This window comes from Periophthalmus magnuspinnatus, chromosome 6 (genome assembly GCF_009829125.3).
Source record: "Periophthalmus magnuspinnatus isolate fPerMag1 chromosome 6, fPerMag1.2.pri, whole genome shotgun sequence".
Taxonomy (NCBI): Eukaryota; Metazoa; Chordata; class Actinopteri; order Gobiiformes; family Gobiidae; genus Periophthalmus; species Periophthalmus magnuspinnatus.
In genome coordinates this window covers 17,843,303-17,865,568 of record NC_047131.1, presented here as the reverse complement: position 1 = coordinate 17,865,568, position 22,266 = coordinate 17,843,303, and the positions used below count along the sequence as shown (strand labels likewise).

General features: G+C 37.6%; 1 protein-coding gene across 1 annotated transcript in view; it reads left to right on the top strand.

The window, feature by feature from the left end:
* The window catches only part of cadps2 (Ca++-dependent secretion activator 2), a 244,053-nt gene that overhangs the window by 125,413 nt on the left and 96,374 nt on the right, over positions 1-22,266 (top strand). The window contains exons 4-9 of the mRNA XM_055222491.1: positions 4,472-4,552; positions 5,698-5,931; positions 8,770-8,891; positions 14,075-14,186; positions 15,547-15,686; positions 21,160-21,226. Of these exons, the coding sequence (XP_055078466.1) occupies positions 4,472-4,552; positions 5,698-5,931; positions 8,770-8,891; positions 14,075-14,186; positions 15,547-15,686; positions 21,160-21,226 (756 nt within the window). The remainder of the gene's footprint in view (positions 1-4,471; positions 4,553-5,697; positions 5,932-8,769; positions 8,892-14,074; positions 14,187-15,546; positions 15,687-21,159; positions 21,227-22,266) is intronic.

Below are 22,266 nucleotides of genomic sequence, written 5' to 3'. Positions count from 1 at the left end.
GCTATCGGAGCCTCCTTTTTCACCCAGTCAGATAAACCAACTGACTGACACTATCCCAGACACTTGATTCTCTGTCATGATGCAGGTTCAAGACTGATATAAAAGCAAATAGTAGGCAGACATTGGAGAACTATTAGGAAACAACAGCATGACCCCATCCCAGACAGCTGTCTCTGTTTCATGGTGCAGTGTCATAGAAAGGACTGAGTGGGCGGGGCTAAAAGTTCAAACTAAAACATGTCTCTTGCTCTTGGTTTGAAATCGGGTACAGGCCTTTAAACAGATTGTCCAATGGGTGAATGGTTATCGCTCTTAACTCACAGCTCCTGGGTTTGATTCGTGTGTTCTCCAGGTGTTCCAGTTACTACATCAACCTAAAACTATAATAATAATAATAATTTTAGCTATAGACATTTAGCTGACCTCCAGTTGACCTATGTTTTGAAATGAGTTATTATGCAAGTATATCACTACAAAGAAGGTGGACTATGTAACTTTTCTGGCGGAAGGTCTACCACCTGCTTGTATCCTTAGAGATGTTTTTGCTTTGCCATCAGGTCACATTACAGGTCACATCTGCGTAAAGGCGACACCGCTCACACACTAAGAATGCATGTTTTTCAGAGTATTTTTGAGCAAAGTTTAATAGCATCTCCATGGAGACCAGCAGGTGGCAGACCCTCCAGCAAAAGCCGAAACTCTAACCTCAAACAACCATTTTACAACTGTGTGTGATTGCTTTGTGACAGTTTTCAATCGTATTCCCTGTGTATAAACAAAGCCGGTATTTCTTCCTCCTCTTCCTCCTCTTCCTCCTCTCTGTCTGGGTCGCATAATGAGATGTGTCCCGAGGCTCAGACAGGCTGATGAAGTCCCTGATCAGTGTGTGAAGGACCACACAAGGGCAGACGCTATAACACTCCTCTCTCTCTCTCTCACACACACACACACACACACACACACTGGAATGACAACAGAGGACTGGGTCTGCTGAGGTCAGATCGACGGGCCTGCGATGTTTTGAAATATTAGCCTTCACTAATTAAAGACGATTCGAAGATGAAAACTAAAACTGATCAGAGAGAACCGCAGCAAATACACATTTCACAGAGGAATAAAACACAAAATCACACTTTTAATCACAGGTGAGAGAATTTATAAGTTTAGATTCTGTGTAGGGTTAACGCAGTAATCTTGGACCTTGCTCTATAGGATTTTTCTATATGAAGAATGAAGGTACTACCTGTTTAAAGGGGAACTATGTAACTTTTCTCATGAAGGGTACAGTACCTACTTGTCTCCTTTCAACTCAGGAGTGTAGCAACAAATTTTGGGCCCTGGGTAGTATCCTGGGTGAACAGTACCTTTTACCCCCCAGTCTACCGCCCCTGATCCAACTTATCTATATCCATTTTAATAGAAGTATAAAGTTAAGGGTACACTTTACAGTCCCCATAGAGAGATTTGTCCTCTGCATTTGACCCATCCTACTATGCCGTCGGGGAAAACTGTCGGAGAATTTTACTTATGGTGCAGGTTTTGAGTTGATGGGGAAACCAGAGTGCCCAGAGAAAACCCACCCTGACACAGAGAGAACATGCAAACTCCACTTAGTAATTTGTTTGTCTGTGAGGTGAGAGTGCTAGCCACTAAGTCACCATGAAGCAGTAGACGCCAACAAGCCAAGTTACTAGTCAGATCCTGTTCAGTGTAGAATGCATGTTTTTCAATGTACCATACTGTGGCACATGCAAAAACATCTCTCCATCACATACTGCACCTTTAAAGCAATCAGATAGAGATATTCAATTTGGTCACATCCCAATCTCTGCAGATTCCATTAGATTGCTCTTCGCAGTGGTCTTTTCCCTACTAAATCTGGAGTCTGTTCCAGTCTAAAGCCCCTGATGAGTGATTTAGTTGGGCCTGTATGACGCGTGTTATCAGCCCCTCTCTTATCTGAGCCGTACTCCACCATTTGGCCGGAAGCAACACTCCCCCCCCCCCCCCCCCCCCTCTCTCTCTCTCTCTCTTTTTCTTCATCTCCTGCTCTCTTTCCCTCCCTCCTTCCCTCTCTCTCCCCCTCTCTCTCACTCCCCCCCCCCCCTCTTTCTCGCTCTCTGTCAAGTCCTCTTTATCTGTCTTTGTAGCTTCAGAAGTTCATCAGTGATATGTAAAACAGCCCACTCAGCAAACCACATTCACTTCATGCTTTTGGTTCACAAGTGTTCACTCTACTGATCCCGTTAGACGTATTTGGAAAGTACAAGTCAGCAATTGTCAGATTGTATTCTTCTTAACAATGCAGACTCTTTTGTGGCTGTGAATGATATTTCTGTGTTCAAATGGTGTAGATTAGCAGACCACAGTGTATCTTCTTTTACAGCTAGTTTTGATTTGATGGAGACTCGATGATCAAACCTGTTTGTCAATGCCCAATTTCATCAGATCTTGGAAGCCAATCAAGACGAGGTCTGGTTAGTTCTTAGACGGGACACTGCAGAGCAGTGGCTCTACTGCAAACTCACATGAATGTGGGGTATGCAAGAGTGTTGGTGGTGGTTGGAGTACATTGACAGCCTTGCTATTGTCAGTCTGCCCCAGGGCAGCTGTGTACATCACAGTTGTAGCTTGCCATCACCATCACAGGAGTGTATGAATAATGCAGTGTTAAGTGTATGTGATTGTCAGAAAAGCACTGTATAAATCAAATGCATTATTCTTATAATTATTATTTTTATCTCCTCACATGGTGATATTGAACAGAAACAGTTCCCTGGATAGTCACAGGCAGTTGCTTCAAGGTTCTCATCCAACAACATGCCTAACTAGACAAATTGATTATCACCTCTTTTTTTTCCCTTTTGTGCTATAATGTATGACATCATGGGCCTACATACAATTCTCCATTTTAGCTCAATTGAATGATGAAGACAGCCATTTAGATCAGTTTCTGACTTGGGCCTATAGGATACACTTATTGTATAGATCCATCTAAAAGTCTTAGTTCTGTATAAGAAACTTTTGAGTGACCTTAAGACCTCTCTTAAAGTTCAGTTTCATCTGACTTTACAGCAATCTGACAAATATAGTAGAGTTTCACATCAGGAAATTCTGTCTAGCCCCTTTGTAATGACAGAGGCGTAGTATGCGACAACTCCAACGACTGAAAACCTCCAATCGACTTTAAAATAGAAACTAATTTTAACCAAAACAATCTATCTACATTTAGAAACCCTCTCAGCCCTGACATGCTCCGTGTTAGATACAATTACATTTTCAGTCGTCAAAGTTATTTTCTAATCTCTATGTCAACCCCTCAGTGGCGGGACGTTCTGCTTGTCTTTATCTGAAATGGAGACGTTGCATTTGCCAAATCGAAGCAACAATTAGCGGTCAATCAAAAGGGTGCGTTTGATTTGGGATGGCCTGTCAGACTGTCACCTCACAGCCCGTCTCTTTCATCTTTGACAGTTTGAAACAAGCTAATTATTGTGTTTGTGTGGGAATTAACTTTAGATAGACTTAGGGGTTGGGTCGAGTGGATGATACTAATAGCAGCTTTTTGTTGATTATTTTTAAGGACTGAGCTAAAAATGGAACTAAACACTAAATCAACTTTTTTTGCTACTAAATTGTACATAGTGTTTTAATAGCTTTGTCGACTGATACCTAGTAGTGATTATAGTTCAAGCTAGGTATGTTTGCAGCTTTCTTGTGAAAAACTTTGTGCGTCCAGGCTCCAAAGGCTACTGCAGTTTTAAGTGCTTGATAACATCACAAAGAACTGTCCTGATTACAGCCATGTGTTTCTGATTACAAACATCTGGCTGCAAAAGCGGAGTTTGAAGTGTGGATACCTGTTCCTTATAGCCTGTAGTTGAAAGCTAAATATAACTTGCAATTACAAATCAATTGAAAAAGTTGTTTTATATATTTTGTATACGTTTTTTGTGTCTCGCTAACAATGCAACAAACCTTGAGACATTGTATAATTAATGTTTTGCTCATTCCTTCCATCAGAATCAAAATGTGTATGAATAAACATTGGTTAAGTCTCTCACTTCTGAATCTTTTTTACTTACGTTTAGCTCCGGCGGCATTGAAGGATGGGTCAAATGCAGAGGACAACATTCCCTGCGTGGGCAATAAAGTGTACCTTAATCTTAATTATTTTTTTCCATTCAGTGCGCTGTATGCATGCTAGTTGTTGCTTGTTGCTGGCCTCGGAAAATTGTGAAACACACTTATAAACGCACTTATAATCATTGCAGTGAATAATTAGGATGCTTAGGATGAATTTTAAAATGAACTAGTTTTGTTTTTTTTACGTTTTTAGGGGAAAAATCAAGCAAAGCACTTTCAACCTTACATCCACATTAAAAATCCCTTCTTTCTGTGTGCTGTCTTTTATGGCTGATGGGCAGTATTGATTTGTGTGACACGGCTGACCTCCATCTCTGTGTCTCAGTTAGATAACGTGGATGAGCAGGCGGCGCAGATTCGACGAGAACTGGACGGGAGGCTGCAGCTGGCCGAAAAGATTGCCAGGGTAAGACCAAACACCGGTCCACTTTTGACTGTAGGTAAAGGGTAAGGCAACATAGAAAAAGGGTGGATATGTATACCTTTGGATCACTGTAAGTTATTTCTTTTGCTCAAAGTTATCTTCCAGTCAAAAAAGGTCCAAAGTATTTGAAGTTTGCAATAGTTGTCATACCAGTTTTTCCTATTGATTGCATTGCACTTTGTCATGAAGTATCTGAAAGGCAAGGCAGGTTTATTTGTATAGCACAATTCATACACAAAGTGATTCAAAGTGTGAAAGACATTAAAATCAAAATGCAAACAAATCAACACATAAATAATCATCATAAAATTAACATTAAAAGAGAAAAGCGCAGAATAAAACCCTTTCAGTCATATGCACAGCTAAACAGAATAGTTTTGAGTCTGGATTTAAACTTTTTTTTAGTTTTAGCTGCATAAAACTGAAACACTGTTTAGTCTTGACTCTGGGCACCAGCAGGAGGCCGGTCCCTGAGGTTTTCAAAGTGTGAGATGGTTCATATGGCACTAACATGGAGAGTTTACCACCTATTTGTTTCCATGGAGATGTTATAGCATTGCCTGGAATGTTCTATATGACGCCATTAAAAAGGCAGATGCATAAATGTTGAATCTGATCATTTCTATTATTGACTAGACCCAAGAACTGGTTTTATTACAACAGAAAATAATAAATAGTATTGTAGTACCTATAGAATGCTGTGATGTTGTCTGAAACCAGGCAATTAACCCTATTTAAAACTGTGTCAACTTTTTCTATTTATTTACATCAAATCATTTACATTACATGTTTTATTTAAAATATAAACATAGGTGTAATTTGTAACTATTCTGGTGTACAGTTTGTTACCTGTTTGTCTCCATGGAGATGTTATTGCATTACCTGGACTGTTCCATATTACGACATTAAACTTTTGCACCGAGCATGCAGGTGTAATGGAAAAGGTGGTTTATTTAGGGTCAATCTTTCTTTTGTAGTGGCAGTATTAAATGTAAACATGCCTACAACTTGTATTGTTTAATAAAAGACATAGCTAATAAACCTTATAACTTTCTTACCATGAGGAAAATGCAAATCCCCTGCACTTTTGTCTTCTAAAGCTGTTTCCGTCGTGTCTATGCCTGCAGGAGCGGAGGTACCCGAAGCTGGTGTCCCCGGACATGGAGGCCCTGTACGTGGAGGAGCTGAGGTCGTCCGTGAACCTGCTCATGGCTAATCTGGAGAGTTTACCGGTGTCTAAAGGAGGCCCAGACTTTAAACAGAAGCTCAAACGCTCCTCACTCAACAACTCCTTCTTAGACATGGGCGACGAGGGAGATATCCTGTCCAAGTCTGACGTGGTGCTGTCGTTTAGTATCGAGGTGATTGGACGAATATTAAAATATCATAGGTGACAATAGTGGCATGCTAAGTTTTAATATACTAGGATGTGGGGACTGGTGAATGGATGCAGGAATTATTTAGTAATTTAGTCCAAATTCGTCCCTATAACTGCTCGCCTCGATGAGCTTCATTTGACTGGAGCCAAACACTATGGATGACGTCACACTCGCTTTGTCCACTTCTTTATACAGTCTATGGTGGAGAGTCAGAAATCTTCTATTCTTCAAGGAGATGTTATTGTGTTTTTTTAATATTGACTGGAAGAATATTACAAAAAAATCATAGGTGACAATAGTGGCATGGTACCTCCATTTAAACGTTTGTGGTGATGGGCGAATGGCTGCAGGATTGATGAAACAAAAAGGAACACCACAAAATGATGTATGATTTATGTTATTGTTTATTTATAGGGTTGAGTTGTGTAACTTTTCTGGCGGAGAAACCTTCTATTCTCCATGGAGGTGCTATTGTTTTGCCCGGAAAGTTCCACAGGCTTCAAATGAATCTATCGATGTGGAGATAAATCGGTGGCAAAGGGATGGGACAATAAACAGTAATCTCATTCTTGGGAGATTTTATATAATCCTGGTAATCGGCAACAAAGATAATCATCACTGTATCACCAGAATGTTCCAAAAAAAACGACTTCTCCGTGATGATATCTTCTAGATCATTGTTGTTTTTACTTATAACAATGTACAAAACTATAACGGTTGATTAAATATAGAACTTTTTTATAATATTAAAATTACAATGATTCATCTCGACAACATTGTTAAACTGTCAGTGATTTTAATAATGATCATGATATAATTGTTTATCACACTTATTTTGACCATGACACAACCAAACCATTTTTTGGCAATGCTTGTGAGTGTTTATATGTTTATTTTGTATATTCATTGGATAAACTTGAACTTGAACTTTTATATTTGATAAGTGCATATCACTGAACATCTGCTATAACAATGTAAATAAACCAGATTATAGCAAAGATGCAAATTTCCATCTGTTGTTGGAGAGAAGACAATTAGAGAACATTACATAAAGACAACACAGAACAGTCACAGGCCAGTTAAATGTGCTCCCAGTCTTATTTTTTCTATCATCCACAGTTAAAGATGCAGATTGGACCCATAACTAGGCCTGTCACGATAATTACTATATCGTTCAGTATATGAAAGCTGGAACAATATTTTTGGGAGTTAATATTATTCTTGTGTGCTTCTTCTTTGCACTACTGGGAATTTCTTTGTTATTTTTGGCTATATGATAAGATTTAATCCATAAAGGGTTGAATAAATAACTTCTATGACCCATTATAGATGCAAACTAAGCACTTAAGTGTTTCATTCAGCTGTTTGTTTATTGCTGCTCATGATTTTTAACAGGATTGTAGATGTGTAGAATAGTTTTTGTGATTTAAATCTGCTCTTTGTTGTGGGTTGTCGTGTCAGTGGCATAAATTAGTTTCAGTATTATTGTTTATCGTCTATATTTACGTCATCAATATATCGAACTTCGTGACAGGTCTATCCACAGCCTCCTTTCTATATGAACTTCCTTTAGCCACTTTCAAGTTGCAGATGTGTTTAAAGTCATACTGTGAAACATTTCAGGCAGTGCAATAAGATTTTTATGAGACAAATAGGTGCCGGAGCCTCCACCAGAAAACTTGCACACCTTTAACCATGTAAGTCCATTTAATTTGGACATAGACAAGAAAAAGTTATTAGCATGAACACTTGTGTAGGTTCAAAAGGTCAGGTCTGTCATTTAATTGGCTTTTTAACATGTTTTTGCCTGATTTATGACTAATTTTGCCTATCCACATAATACAAAAACTGACAAGTTCAGTGTCTCCTCTGCCAGCACAAATTAACTAAGGTGAAATTACTTTTTTCACTTAAGCCTCAAAAAGTTGCAGCTATATTCAAGTACACTGGCTCAACCATTTTAATATAGCAATTTTGTAAACCAAATCCCCAACAAATATTGATAGGACTCAACATGTATTCATTTTCTGTGTGGTGATTTCTTTCCTATATATATTTTTATGGCCTGTGCCCTCCATCTGAAATAATCAAATCTGAACTTCTTAAATGTAGAACGCTGAAAGGTTTGGGAAAATATAATTATGATTTTTCTGACAGTGATTGCAATTGCGATTATATTTGTAAGTTTTTCTAATAAGAATCTGTTAACCATAAGGAAATTTCGAATAGGGCCCGGGAGAGATCACTAGATTACTCAAACATGCTTCAAAGTTCACAACTGAAACACAAAAAAAAACAGAACTCACAAAAAAAGACTGAAATGGGAATGGACAAACTAATACAGGAATCACATTTCAGAACATGTTTGTACAGAGTTAGCAGTTTTTCATGCAGAATAAGACCGGATATTTTTTTATTTGTGGAGGGTATGTCAAAAATTGCAGCCATTTTGATTTTCTAAATGCAATTTCGGTTTGATTGTGAATAATCTTGCATCCCTATTATTACTGTCACCATGCTGTTTTATCATTTCACTAGACTAGATAATCCACCTTTATACATGAAATCTGACTGTTTCTTGTTGTGTTGTCATGATGATACAAAACTCAATTTCGATACTCAGGAATAGACTCGATACTCAATACCGATTCTGATACCAAGATGATAATAAAAACACTCTTTCTTTCGACAATAAGATGTAATTATCAACATTAGGCTCCACAGCGGTCTGTGGGTGTATACTAGTCTATGTGCTCTTTTACTTTTGATATTTTTGACAACCCTTGTTTCTTGTCTTCTTGTTGTTCTTGCTGTCCACAGATAGTGATCATAGAGGTACAAGGCCTGAAGTCGGTGGCTCCAAACAGAATCGTTTACTGCACGATGGAGGTGGAGGGGGGAGAGAAGTTGCAGACGGACCAGGCCGAAGCCTCCAGACCACAGTGAGTACACGACACACAGAGGGATGTCGGGATTCATCTGTCATCTACACGTGACAAACGCTTTATGCTCTTTGCTCTTTTAGTTACTCTTACTTAAGTAGGACTGGACTGCTACTTTGTACTTCTACTTGAGTAATATTATTTTGAAGTAGCGTTACTTTTACTTTGGCTGCTCTACTCACATTTGTATTGTATCCTTATTTGACATAGTTCCAAAGGCAGCCTGCACCTCCTGTATATCAGATTGTACAGTTTATAGTCTTATGTAATATAGGAACTAGGAAGTGTCCCCATCCTCCACAGACACTAGTGTAAAGTTACTGTTATAGACAAGGCAGTTATATAACCCAGCAGAAGTCTACGGAGCTGACACTGTGGCCTCAGCGATAACAAACTCCACTCCTCTCTCACTGCTTCAGACAGTAAACCCGCTGAGAAAGAACCAAAATATAACTCCCTCAAACTGCAGGGCTGTCGCTGTCCTGCTGTCAGTCCCAAAGGTTAATTGGCATTTATGGTCTAATATGGTCATGAAGTTAGTTTATGAAAGAGGGAGTATTGCAGTTCTATGGGGTATTAATTGCTAACACATGCTTAGCACATTCATCTGGATTCTGAAGTTGTAGTGTAGTGTGGGAGCTACTACAGGATCGAACTGCTAACTGTGGGTTCACATAGAGCACGACTGAGATCACTAGATCACTCAAACATGCACGAACATGTATATAAAACCCTTTTAGACATATTTTCATGAGGGAGTAACATTTTAACATGGTAGAAAGCTCCAAATAGTCGATTTTGCTTGATACTTGTGTACAAACAGAGCTACTTTTCATCTGCAGTCCTTGGGCAGGTGCAGACAAAAGGTAAATCATTACAAATACAGTACACCGTTCTAAAGTCGTTTCTAAATTACCTAATTCTACTGAGCTCTAAGCGTGTTTTCTTACCTTACAGCTATCTTAAAGTTTTCTAGAAAGCAAGTTTTATGTCTTACCTGTGCGTAGTTATAACACAATCAGCTCAACAACAGTTATTAAGAGTTATGTACCTGCATTAGAGATGGGAGTACTGCGTTTTAAAATCAAGTCAGCTATACAAGACTGATTTAAATTATAGATGGAGCAGGGCGTCGGGATTGGTCATTCAATCAGGATCAAATGACTGGCCTTAGGTGAACACAAAAGTTAGACTGAAAGGAAATATAAAAAGAACTTTCAACAAACTAGAGAAGAACTAACCTCTCAGTTTCTTTGTGGCTTAGTGGTTAAAGAGTTCACCATCCAACCTATTGTTGTGTCTATGGGCAAAACACTTCACCCACCTTGTTGGAAGGGCAGATGGCACAGATTGGCAGCCTCTCTTCTCTTTCTCCACCCCAAGGCAGCTCTGACAACCGAAATAGTGCATCACCAGGCCTAGCTACTTCTGTTTTTTACGATAAATTCTCTTCATAACTACAGTATAAAAGGTTATCTTGCGAAATGAACAAACCTATACCTCCAAATTGCTCTGTTCTTCTCACCAATCATTGCTTTTTGCACAAAACTCAACCACCACCCCATTACCAGCCTTTCTGAAGAACCGTACCATTTAGCCATGTCTTACAGATGACAAATGACCCTTTCTCTGGTTCCTCAAAGCCCCGCCTCCAGGTTTCATTTTTCTCAGTTTCCACAGTAACAAGATGCAAGGGGTGCTGCTCCTGTTGCCCACGGTGACACTATCCGCCTGGACGCGACGTGCTAATGGTTCAGAGATGACAGACACGACTGCTTTTAACGGGATTTTTATCTGTCAAAGCTGGGTTAACCTTGAGGAGAATGTGATATGGCCACTACGTCGGTGGGAAAAACAATGTTACTATTCAGTGCGTTTGTTTTGAAAAATGTAAGATGGACAGTGGTGTTATTGCAAAGATTTCAGAGCAGTCAGATGAATGAAATGCTACGGAACATTCCATAATATAAAGATAGTAATAGTTGTTTCTTTTTACTGTAGGCCTGTTTTATTTGAAATCTAGTTTTCTTTTTTCTTTGATACATAAGTTGCTGTTGCCAATATGTTTCTGTGTGAAGCACTTTGTTCTACATTGAGTATTTATGAAAAGTGCTATACAAATAAAGTTTTGATTGATTTGAACAGCCATTAGTGCAAATTAGTTTGATATTGAAAAAGACACTAAAATGCAAAAGCAGAAAAGTTGACACAGAGCGGAATTAATGTTTTTGTATTAGTCGTCCTTCTGAAGCGCCACAAGGTATGTTTTAAGTTGTGTATAAGCATAATTATTTAGTTTATCCAAAGTGAATGTTATTTTACTAATTTGCAGAGGTGGGTAGTGCTCAGTTACATTTACTAAGAGTACTTTTACTTCTAATATTTTTATTGAAGCAACAGTCTTTTGCCTGTCTACAAGTGGCACAAGCTTTATGTTGATAATATTACATGATTTGAACATTTGTATTTTTTGCAGCGCTCGTTCAGATATTTTTTTGTTTTTTGTTTTTGCGTGTATCCTTTCAAAATACCAGATTTTGTGCATTATTTAATGTTTTGTCCTTCAAATTACATTCACTTTAAATTATAAATCAGACAGTTGTACAGTTTTTCCAAATACATTTTTCATACATTTTCTTGAGTAATTACTTCGACCACTACTTTGTACTTGTACTCAATATGATTTTGAAGTAACGCTGCTCTTACTCCTAGTACAATTTTTGGCTACTCTACTCTACTCACCTCTGCTAATTTTACTGCAATTTTACCATTTTCCACTATAAGTTATGGTTGTATTTACTTTGTCCATGTCAGTGATTTTTTTATTTAACTTTTTTTATCAACCACACATCTCAATATGGGTAAAGTGCTGAATAGTCTTGTCTAATGACGCACTTGTAGAATGCTATGGATAAAAACAAACTGTTACACTTGTATTACAATTTAAAAAGTAAACCCGTTCCCTCAGTCAAAAAAAGGGGAAACAAACTTGTACTTGGTCTATTGGATAATTGTCAGCGTCGCTTTAAATTGGCTGTTTTGTCTTTGTGCAATACCTAATTTCACTTCCATATTGACCTCACTCCATCACGTGTGAAGTACGTCCCTGGACACCTTTTCACACCTGTACCCCGCGTTTCGTTTGATTACACCATCGTTTTAATGAAAAGCTCCGATAATTAAAGTCCATCAGTGCTCCGGGACAGTGGCGTAATCAGCCCTAATCATGTTGTCCTTGTAATCATTGCTAACTACTCTGCCGATAGAAGTGCGTGAGTTATGGAGGCGCGGGCTAATTATAGTGAAGGTCAGGATTCCCGGGGTCGGCAGGTGAACAGGCGAGACGCTAATTGGATGTGTTGTGGCGATTCACAGCTAATAAAATCCAGCGCTGGTGCGAAGGCGGGGCGTGTGAAAGGCCAGTCTCATTACAAACTGGACCCCGTGACGCTCGGCATACAGCAGTGTCATGATAAACTCTTCACTTTACTGTGGTTATCTGATGAAAGCAATGACGGAACTGATGACACAAAATTATAAGAATTTAATACTTAACTATGTAATTAAGGAGTTAGAGTGAGAAGTTGGAGTATTAATTATGTCCAATTGAATCTTTGTTCAGATTTAATTAAGGCAGTGGTCAGGAAGTTCACCGCCCAACCTATTATTGTATCTATGAGCAAAACACCTCACGCACCTCGCCCCAGGGCAGCTGTGACGACTGAATTAGTAAATCGCAAGGTATTATTGGATTTTAATGAAAACCTTTTCTCATAACTGCAGTATAAAAGGTTATCTTAAACTTATAGGTCTAAATTGCGCTGTTCTTCTCACTAAGGCTGTTAAAAGTGCAGTGCAGTAAAGTTATACCAACAGTTTTATTCATTATCGTTATGTAAGATCTTAAACCTAGACACTATCTGGCCAAAAATGGACCTACACAGGATATTATGCTTAACTATTTTGAGTTTTGAATCATTTTTGAATATTGATTTCGGTGTAAATAGTAGTATAATTCACGTATAAGTTCTTCTTCAGAGGTTTCACTGCAGGATGTTATCTGTGTTATTATAGTCCATACATCTTCATTTCTATGCTCAAATTGCTCCAAGCCATTCACAACACAGCTCACCCACTTAGAAGCTACTTTTAACCACATTTACACTGCTTTTCTCCTTTTATCTGTTTCTAATATGCATAACTAATAGGGAAATAAATCAGGGGTTCTTAGGGGGTCACGAGATCATTTCAGCATATGAATATAAAATGTAATTATTTATTTATCATTATTTATACAGGGAGAGCCCAATGAGAGCACTCAGACTGTCCTTTTCATAGGCGCCCCGTTCAAATACAGAAAAAATACAAATAAATAAGTACATACATCCATTTAAAAACATTAAAAAACGGTGCAGGTGTGACTATAAATGTTTAGCATTTTATTAAAGTGCATTAGTGGCACCAAAGTATCCAGTTTTTTTCCCCATTTCACTTCTTTTTAAGACTTATACAATCATGAGACCTTGTATTAAAAGTTGCTCTGTCAAAGTTCAGCAAACAAGTGAGATATTCATGTAGTCTAGCAGTACTCCCTTATGAATACACTTTATACAGTGGTGTTCTATTTTAACAGATAATGACGTGGTATTTAAGTTGTGATTTTAATGAAAACAATATATTTTAGTTCAATTAAATCAAATGGCACAATTAATTGGTCAAATAAAAAATAATAAAGTACACATTTTGACACTTGAAAATATTATAGGGTTCAGTTTCATTTTGCTGTTGGATTACATGGTCATTTTGGGGGTTTAGGTTTGTGAACAGATCAGTTTTTAAAAATACTTAAGCCTATCACGATAATTACTATACATTTCTGGGCATTAATATTCATCATTGATACTTTTTTCTTGTGGGGATCTTTGTGTTATTTTTCTCTACTTTGATTTGAGCTGGAGAGGCCTGAATAAATGACTTCTACGACTCAATAAGTGTTTAATTTTATTTATTGTAAGCTCATGTTCATAGAAATACTATACAAATTTGCTTTAGGGTGATATTAACGTTTATCATCTAGCTCTTCTTGAGCTGTATGTCATACTTCAGAGCGTGTAATCCTTTGTTATACCTGTTCAAGTGCCCAAACATTGTGTATTTCATGTACTTTTCCCCGTGTGTTTCAGGTGGGGCACACAGGGCGACTTTGTGACCACTCACCCGCTGCCTTCAGTCAAAGTGAAGCTGTTCACTGAGAGCACCGGCGTCCTGGCTCTGGAGGACAAGGAGCTGGGCCGGGTCAGTGCTCCTCCTCTGTACAACCCACTAACCCTGTGCATTTGACCCGCTGACAAACTGCATGTGCACGAGCTTTGGCTGAAATTGAATGGGAAAAGACACAGAAGTTAAAGGCGCTGCACCTGATTTTTACTTAAAAATGTGAAAACACAACTATGGATGGATCGATACCAGTCCTAGTATCTCAAATATTGGCACCTTATCCTGAATTGGGTATTGGTTTCATGATATTGGTTCTTTTATTGGAAGCAATAAGAATATTTATTGGCAATTTTTATCTGTTAAGCAGTTACTTGTTGGACAAATAACACAACTGGATCAATTTTGTAATGAGTTAACTGTGTTTTGGTGGAAATGAAATGTCATTGTCAGTGAAATACACTTATATTGGTTAATAATCAAAAACCAAACTATCGATATCAGTATCAGAATTGAAAAAAATGGATTGGTGCATCCCTAAACAGAGCTAGTTCATTTTAAACAGTTTGCAGTGATCCAAAGTTATTCCTCACTTAACGTATGCATTCTGATCATCCAAATTAGTCATCGTTATGAGTTTATAAGCACTTGTCACAACTTGTCACAACAGGCCAGAGTGGAGTTTTACATCACGGTAAAACTAACACCATCTAGCATGTTAACACGCACTTCCAGATTATAAGACAATAAAACACTTAATAATTAGATGCAGACAGTGCACAGTGGACTTATTTTGACATCAAGAGTTACTTATACAATATATCTGTACTGGGGCAACACGTGTTTTGCCAAATACATGGAAAAAATCAGGTACAGTACTTTTAAGATTAGAGTCGACTTGCTTTTTTTTTTTTTTCATCATTGAATCAAATATCACAGAGTAGCGCATGTGTCATCCCTAGTTTGTATCCAGGGCTTCAAACGTGTCAATTTAGTTTTTTTACTAAAATGAAGCATTAACTTTTGAGCTTTACTAAAACTTTATTTTAATTTGTGATCCTTGTTACATTCCAAATACATAATATTGGTCACAACAGCAAGATGAATATTGCATAACACTATTGGCTGAAAAAAACTCCACATTGGGCCAGTGCTGTGACAGACTAATGATTCAATTTGGGTTTGTTTTAGACATTAGTGATTTCAGAACAATTCCAGACATATTTTTATCTATTGTATTTTTTTTTCCTAATTCTTTTTACACCATTTTCTGTTCTTGTGACACTAAATCATTAATTGTCCTATAATAATTGACATTGCACATCAGGGCAGAAAAAGGTGCGTTACTGCTATGACGTGAAAGGGTAAAGCATGTTTAAGGATTCTGTTCTTCGACTGTTTTTTGTTCCCGTTCCTGACCTCTCTGGCCCCCTCCCCACAGGTGGTCTTAAACCCCACAACCAACGGGCCCAAACAGGCAGAGTTTCATCGGATGGTGGTCCCCAAAAACAGTCAGGACTCGGAGCTGAAGATCAAACTGGCCGTTCGCATGGATAAGCCTCCCAACATGAAGCACAGTGGGTGAGTTTTGTGCGTCACTTCACAACTTTTACAACTTTCTGGAGGTGGCACATCACCATACTCCCAAGGTGATGAGGTGTATCGGGTTTGTGGAGATGCAAGCCCACTCACAGTAAGCGTGCTATGCTTTTGTGAGTTTTTCAGTAAACACATAAAACAAAAATCACATTTATTTGTCTATTTTTTGGTTACATAGTGGGGCTTTAAAGATGCACTATGTAACTTTATTGGTAAAGAGCCCAGCTACTTCATGGAGTTTATATTGCTTTTCCTGAATGTTACACAGCATGATAAATGGTGGTATGGTAAATATACTTTGATGTAGTGACTCCACCAGGCAATTTTACAGGTCAAGTTTGTGGAGAGGCAAGTCCCCTCACTTTAAGACTGTAGGTTTGTCAAAGTATATATATATTTTTTCCAATAAAACAACAGAAAAGTTACATACAGGCCATGTCTAATTAAATACTACCCCCATGTTTTTGCTACCTCTTTTTGTATTTAAATCAGGCTCGTTATTTATGCCGTTTAGGCCACAATTTGTTTTAACTGCATCACCTCTGATCATTGTGTCATTTCTCACTCGTTTAAAAATGACAGAGCAAGTCAAGTGAATTAAAAAAACACCGTGGCATGAAAATGAAGAGCTGATGAGTTTGAGGAGGGGACATTTTAGCTGTGTGGAGCGACAGTACCCTCTGTTGGTTAAGAGGGAGAAGTAGGACTGCTTTATATAATTTGGTGTAACTTTGCTCAGTTGAGATATGAATTAACAGATTTACATACAGTATATGTTATCGATTAAGAACGTCCCTGCCTTGTTAATCTAAAATGGATCAAATCTGCATGTATGAATCATTTTTGTTGCATCTGTGCATGTTTGGCTGTCTGAAGTGTCTCTTTGTTCAATTTTTATTATTTTGTACCAGGAGATGGCGCCACAGCGTTGATTTTTTTTCATGTCTGGCTTTTCCATGTGTGATTTTTTCCTGAAGATGACATGATTTACAAAGTTTTGAAGAAAAAATAAATTATTATAATTTTAACTAATTTGATAAGTCTTCAGCATGTCAGAATGAATAAAGAAAGTCTGTCTGTGGCCGCAGGTGGAGTGGAGGTTTGGGGTTCTTTGCGTCACGAGATCATGTTTAAAATCCTGGGAACAATTTATGATAGTAACAGGTTGGGGTTAGAGGTCAAAAATTAAGTATTTAGTGTTTGTTTTTATTGTGTTGACTTTTGTGTGAAGCACAATGAAGTGAACTGAATAAGCAGAACATTGTGTTGATTGCAATGTTTTAACTGCAACAATAGTATTCTGTGAACCTGTTAGATAAATTAACAAATTCTTAGCCCCATGCCCCAAAAGTAAAAAAAATAAAATAAAAATTGAAATACATTTACTGAATCTCCATTGCACTAAAAATGATGTCTTGTATAGTAGTGGAAGTTGTTGTTGTTGTTTTCTCCACTAGGATTCAGTATTGGACTTCACTTGCACAGTTTCAGTCTCTGCAGTTTCAGGCCTAAACTTCAACATTCACTCCAGCGCACCTCAGCACACAGTCACCATCTGTCTTTTACCTGCTCCAGGTGGCACCTCGAGTCAGCCTCATCTTTGTAAGACTTATTTAAATATCATGGCCTTGATTAGCACAGTCTATTCAAGCTTAGGTTTATTACAAATGCTTTGTATTTCTTACTTTAACTTGTGACACGAACAAAAGAAAACACAAGTTAATACATTTACAAAAAAGGCAACCTTTTCTTTTCTTTAAAAAAAAAAAATCAAATTCTTGACATTTAAGTGAATTTCAAAAGCACATTCAGTCTATCAGTGATGAGTCCAAAGTCCAAAAAGGATTTACATATTCAAAGAAATGATTCAGAAAATGTTCAAAAAATTATGGACAATGACATGGAATTACAAATAATAATATAATAATAAATTACAAACTTTTTTAACTTCATATTTGACTATTCCTTTGTAACTTTGCTTCTCATTTGTGAATGCATCTGAACTTATGGCATGTATGTTTGTTTTTATTGGGATGAAAATAGATAATGAATAATTGGCATTTGCAAATAACGTTTAAGAATTGTAATAGCTAAACGTTGGATATTGATCAGTTTTATGAAAAGCAAGAATCATGTACTTTGGATGTTTAAAGTGCATATGACAGGTTTTCATGTTTTTCAAATTCTGACTTCATTTGGTGGCAGTTTGTATGGGGGGAAAAAAAAGTTGACAAGAGTAAAAAAACAGGAAGTAGAAGAGAAATCTACAGGATACCTCTACATACGTAATCAACACTGAACATTCTATCCAAAAACCCAAACCTTCACTTAACAAAATGCATTTGTTTTAATTCATTTACTATAAGTCTACATTTATTTTTAGTCTAATCATAACTATTGTGTAAATTTGACAAGTTTTGGCCCTTGTTAACATTATGGTTGCTAGGTAACAGTTATAAAATTACTTCTACATATGTCATATCTGCTGCTCATGTCCAGAAGTGTCTGTGGTAGAAGTATACTTACAGTAGTACAATTACCCCGAAATTCTAATCATTTACAGTAATGTGAGCATTTGTAATTAGTTACTGTACACTAGGGCTGCAGTCGATTAATGAAATTCTTGGTCCTGCTGCCGATTAATTAGTCAACTAAAAAGGGGTGTGTCAAAACTATTAACCTGTCTCTATGTATCTGATCCTGACTGCACTGGAGTTCATGCATAAACAACTATTCCCCCAGGATATTAGGAAATTGTGTGTTTATATAAAGACTAGAGTTGAAACTAGATACAATCAGGTATTGAGCAGGTATCAATAAAAAGTCACAGTGACAGGACCAAAATGAACCTTTCCTGAATAGTTTTAGAATGATTTTGAGCTGTATCAGAACAACTATAAGACCATATAGACGAGTACACACCCATGTACCACTATGAAACCCACCTGGACGGCAGAGGGATTACACGGATATAAGGCCACATGGAAATATAAAAGGAATTACTTACATTTAATGTTGAAAATCACATTCTAGTGCGGTATCAGAATCTGTATCGAGTCTATCCCTTAGTATTGCAATTAAGTTTGAAATTTTTCATATCTTCACTTACAAAATACAGATTAAATTTGTGAATCTGTGTGTTTAATCTGCCTGTTTTTACATACAAATAACCAAAAATACCAAATCTGCTGACTCTCACCTACTAACTTCTCCTTTCTGCTGTTGTCCCATATAAATCCTTATATCCTATTATCTAAATAAAACAATTAGTTGACGCCACCAACCCATTAATTGACTACAGCCCCTGTCTGCATCATAAACCAAATATCCCCCGTAACAGCTTGTTTTCACTTCTCCAGACTGTCCCAGCTCCTCCTCCTCTTCCTCGCAGACAGCCTTGACTGGACTGGACTATAGGGCTGAGGCAGGGGCTTGGAGCACATTGATTTTCCTCACTTGCACTTGTGTGAGTCCCACGCTTTAAGCCGCCCGGAGCACGCATTGATCGGAAAGGCCACGCTGGTCATTCTCCCACCTCCCATTCAAACGCGCTGACCAACCGCTTTGTGCTTTTCAGTTTGAAGCGTTGGAGAGGGGCAGGATTCAAGGCTGACAGTCGGCTGCAGTGGCGGCCGGAGCGACACTGGTTCAAGGGTAGAGCTGCAAGAATAATATAGCTATGAAAATGAAATTGGAATGTGAATAGCTGCAATAATCAAAGCGTGTCCTGAAAAAATATTCCATCTTAGTCAGTTTAAAATGTAAATTGCGTAAATTAGACAAGCTCTGTTTAAGGTATACCCAAGGTGAGTAGAGTAGCAAAACATTGTATTCAAGTAGGAGTAATTTTACTTCAAAATAATGTATAAGTAGAAGTACAAAGTAGTGGTGCAAGATGCCATGGCTCCTGTTTTACTATGTTTTTTATTAATAATGATAACAATGTGTGTTTTGGGAGGTGACCCGGATGTAGTGGGGCCCAGCGCACGCACCCGCCTATAAAAGGGACCCACCCACCGCTCCTCTGGCTCGACTCCACCTCACCGCACCCGCAGCTCATCGCCACTTTAGGACTTTAGCGTAATTTGCAGATACTTATTGTAAATGATCAAATTAACACTCCAGCAAAGAGTTTAAAACCTGTCCTGTCCGCTCCCTGTGTTTGTTGCAGTCACATGAGTCGGGTCGTAACAAAGAAATTACTCAAGCAAGAGTGAAAAAGTATGCAGGAAAAGTACTGCTCAAGTAAGAGTAACTTAAAGAGTGTCTGTCTGATTTATAATGTAAGGTTAATGTGATTGGAAGAACAAAACATGAATTAAATACAGCAAAAAAATTGGTAAGATAAATACAAAATTTTATCTGAAGGAGCAGTGCAAGAAACACAAACGTTCAATTGATTTCATATTGTCACCATAAAGCTTTCGTCACTTGTAGACTTACTCACGGTGGGAAAAGTAACCATAGCTTTTATACAAGTAAGAGTAAAAGTATGGTGCTAGAAAAGTACTCTGAAAAGTACAATTTAGTCCAAAAGCTACTCATGTAACTGAGTACTAGCCACCTATACAGTATACAGTTTGGTAACAGTTTTTGAATCAGCTGCCCATGTCCAACCAGGAAGTAAAATTATAAACTTCACCAAGAGTTTCAAGCTAAGCAAGTTTTTTTTTTTAAGTAAATCTTAAATATAATCATGTTGACGCTGCTGTACCTAATTTTTACAGTCTTAAAACGTGAAAAAACTGTAAATTTTAAACTGTTTGCGGTGGTCCAAAGTTATTCCTCACTTAACGTATGCATTTCAAACATCAAAATTATTCACTGCAAAGAGTTTCTAAGCAGTTTTCAAAGTTCTCAGAGATCAGTACGGAGACCAGTGACAGTAAAGGTAACAATAGCTACCATGCTAACACGCATTTCCTGATTATCAAACAATAAAACACATGAAGCAGACTTATTTAGACCGTATATGTACTGGGGAAACACAAATTTTGCTCAAAGTTAGGTAGAGAATTGTGCAATCTAACTTGTCGTATGCACTTAAAGCAGCTGTTTGTTTCTTTATTTTTTCTTTTTGTTTTAACAGATTTTAATGGAGCTCTGATGAACTGGTATTTTATGCCAGAAATCTAAAAAAAATATAGCAGTTTCTTTCCCAATTTGCTCAATTACTGTCATATCATAGTGTTTTTCTAGCTAGCATTGTTTTTTTCTGTTTAGTTTGTCTTAATCTTAGTCTTAATCTTAACATTGTACATGGTTAAAAAGTCAAACAATATGGGTTTGCATGTGTTTTATTATGTGTTTTATGAAGTTTGTAAGAACAACTAAACTCATATGAAATCTAAAGTGACATTAAAGTGGAAATGAGATGAAAATGATGCAGAAAGTCACTGCTGTTGTTGCATTTAAAAGAAAAGTGTTTCTTAATGTGATTTTGTGTGTTTTACAGATATCTCTACGCTTTGGGTCAGAGAGTTTGGAAACGCTGGAAACGAAGATATTTTGTTCTTGTTCAGGTGAGTCGATGAGGAAGGATCTGTCATGTGAGCTGGACCAAGGACAAATATGTTAATACTATGCCTTTCATTGGTTTAAAACATTCAGGGTTCATTGTAGGCGCTGCTAATCTGTACATTGCTGTTGCGTTATATCTTTTACTACCATTTAGCATCTTTATTACTATTATTTAGCTTTGATATTTTAATGTAATGTTGTTTTCATAATGTGTTTTTGTGCTACTGTGTCCAAGTATTTTCCCCTGTGGATTAGTGCATTTAGTCTAAATCTAATAAGTACGTTTAAGTTCCAAAAATTATTCCTCTAGGGTCTTACATTTTTTTCTTCAGTCTACTACTGTAGCAATTATGTGTTCCTGTTTTAGCCCTTGTTTGGACCTGGTGTAGTCATATTAAAGAGAGAGTACCTGATTTTTTTTATTATTTTTTTTTGTAATGTAATAAAATGAAATTTGTTTTGCTGCAATACAGAGAAATTGTAAAAGCAGCTCTTAAGGTGAAAATGCCAAAACCAAACAGGTAATGCAGGTGTGATGTTATCATACTAGTCAAGGCAAGTTTATATTTGTATAGCACAATTCGTACATAAAGTAATTCAAAGTGCTTTACAGAATAGGAAAAGTATTAAAATCACACCCATCAAAACATAAATAATCATTGTAAAATTAACATTAAAAGAGAAGAGTGCAGAATAAAAACCTTTCAGTCATATGCACAGTTTAGTCCTGACTCTGGGCACCAGCAGGAGGCCTGTCCCTGAAGTCTGGAGTGTGAGATGGTTCATATGGCACTAACATGTCAGAGATGTACTTTGGTGCTTGGCCATGGAGAGACTTGTTCATGAGCAGAGCAGCTTTAAAGTCTATTCTCTGAGCCACAGGAGCCAGTGCAGAGACCTGAGCACAAGACGCATGTGCTCGTACTTCTTGGTTCTAGTCAGGACCCGAGCAGCAGTGTTCTGGATGTACTGCAGCTGTTTTAATGCTCGTTTGGAGAGGCTAGTGAGCAGGACGTTGCAGTAGTTTAACCTACTGGAGACA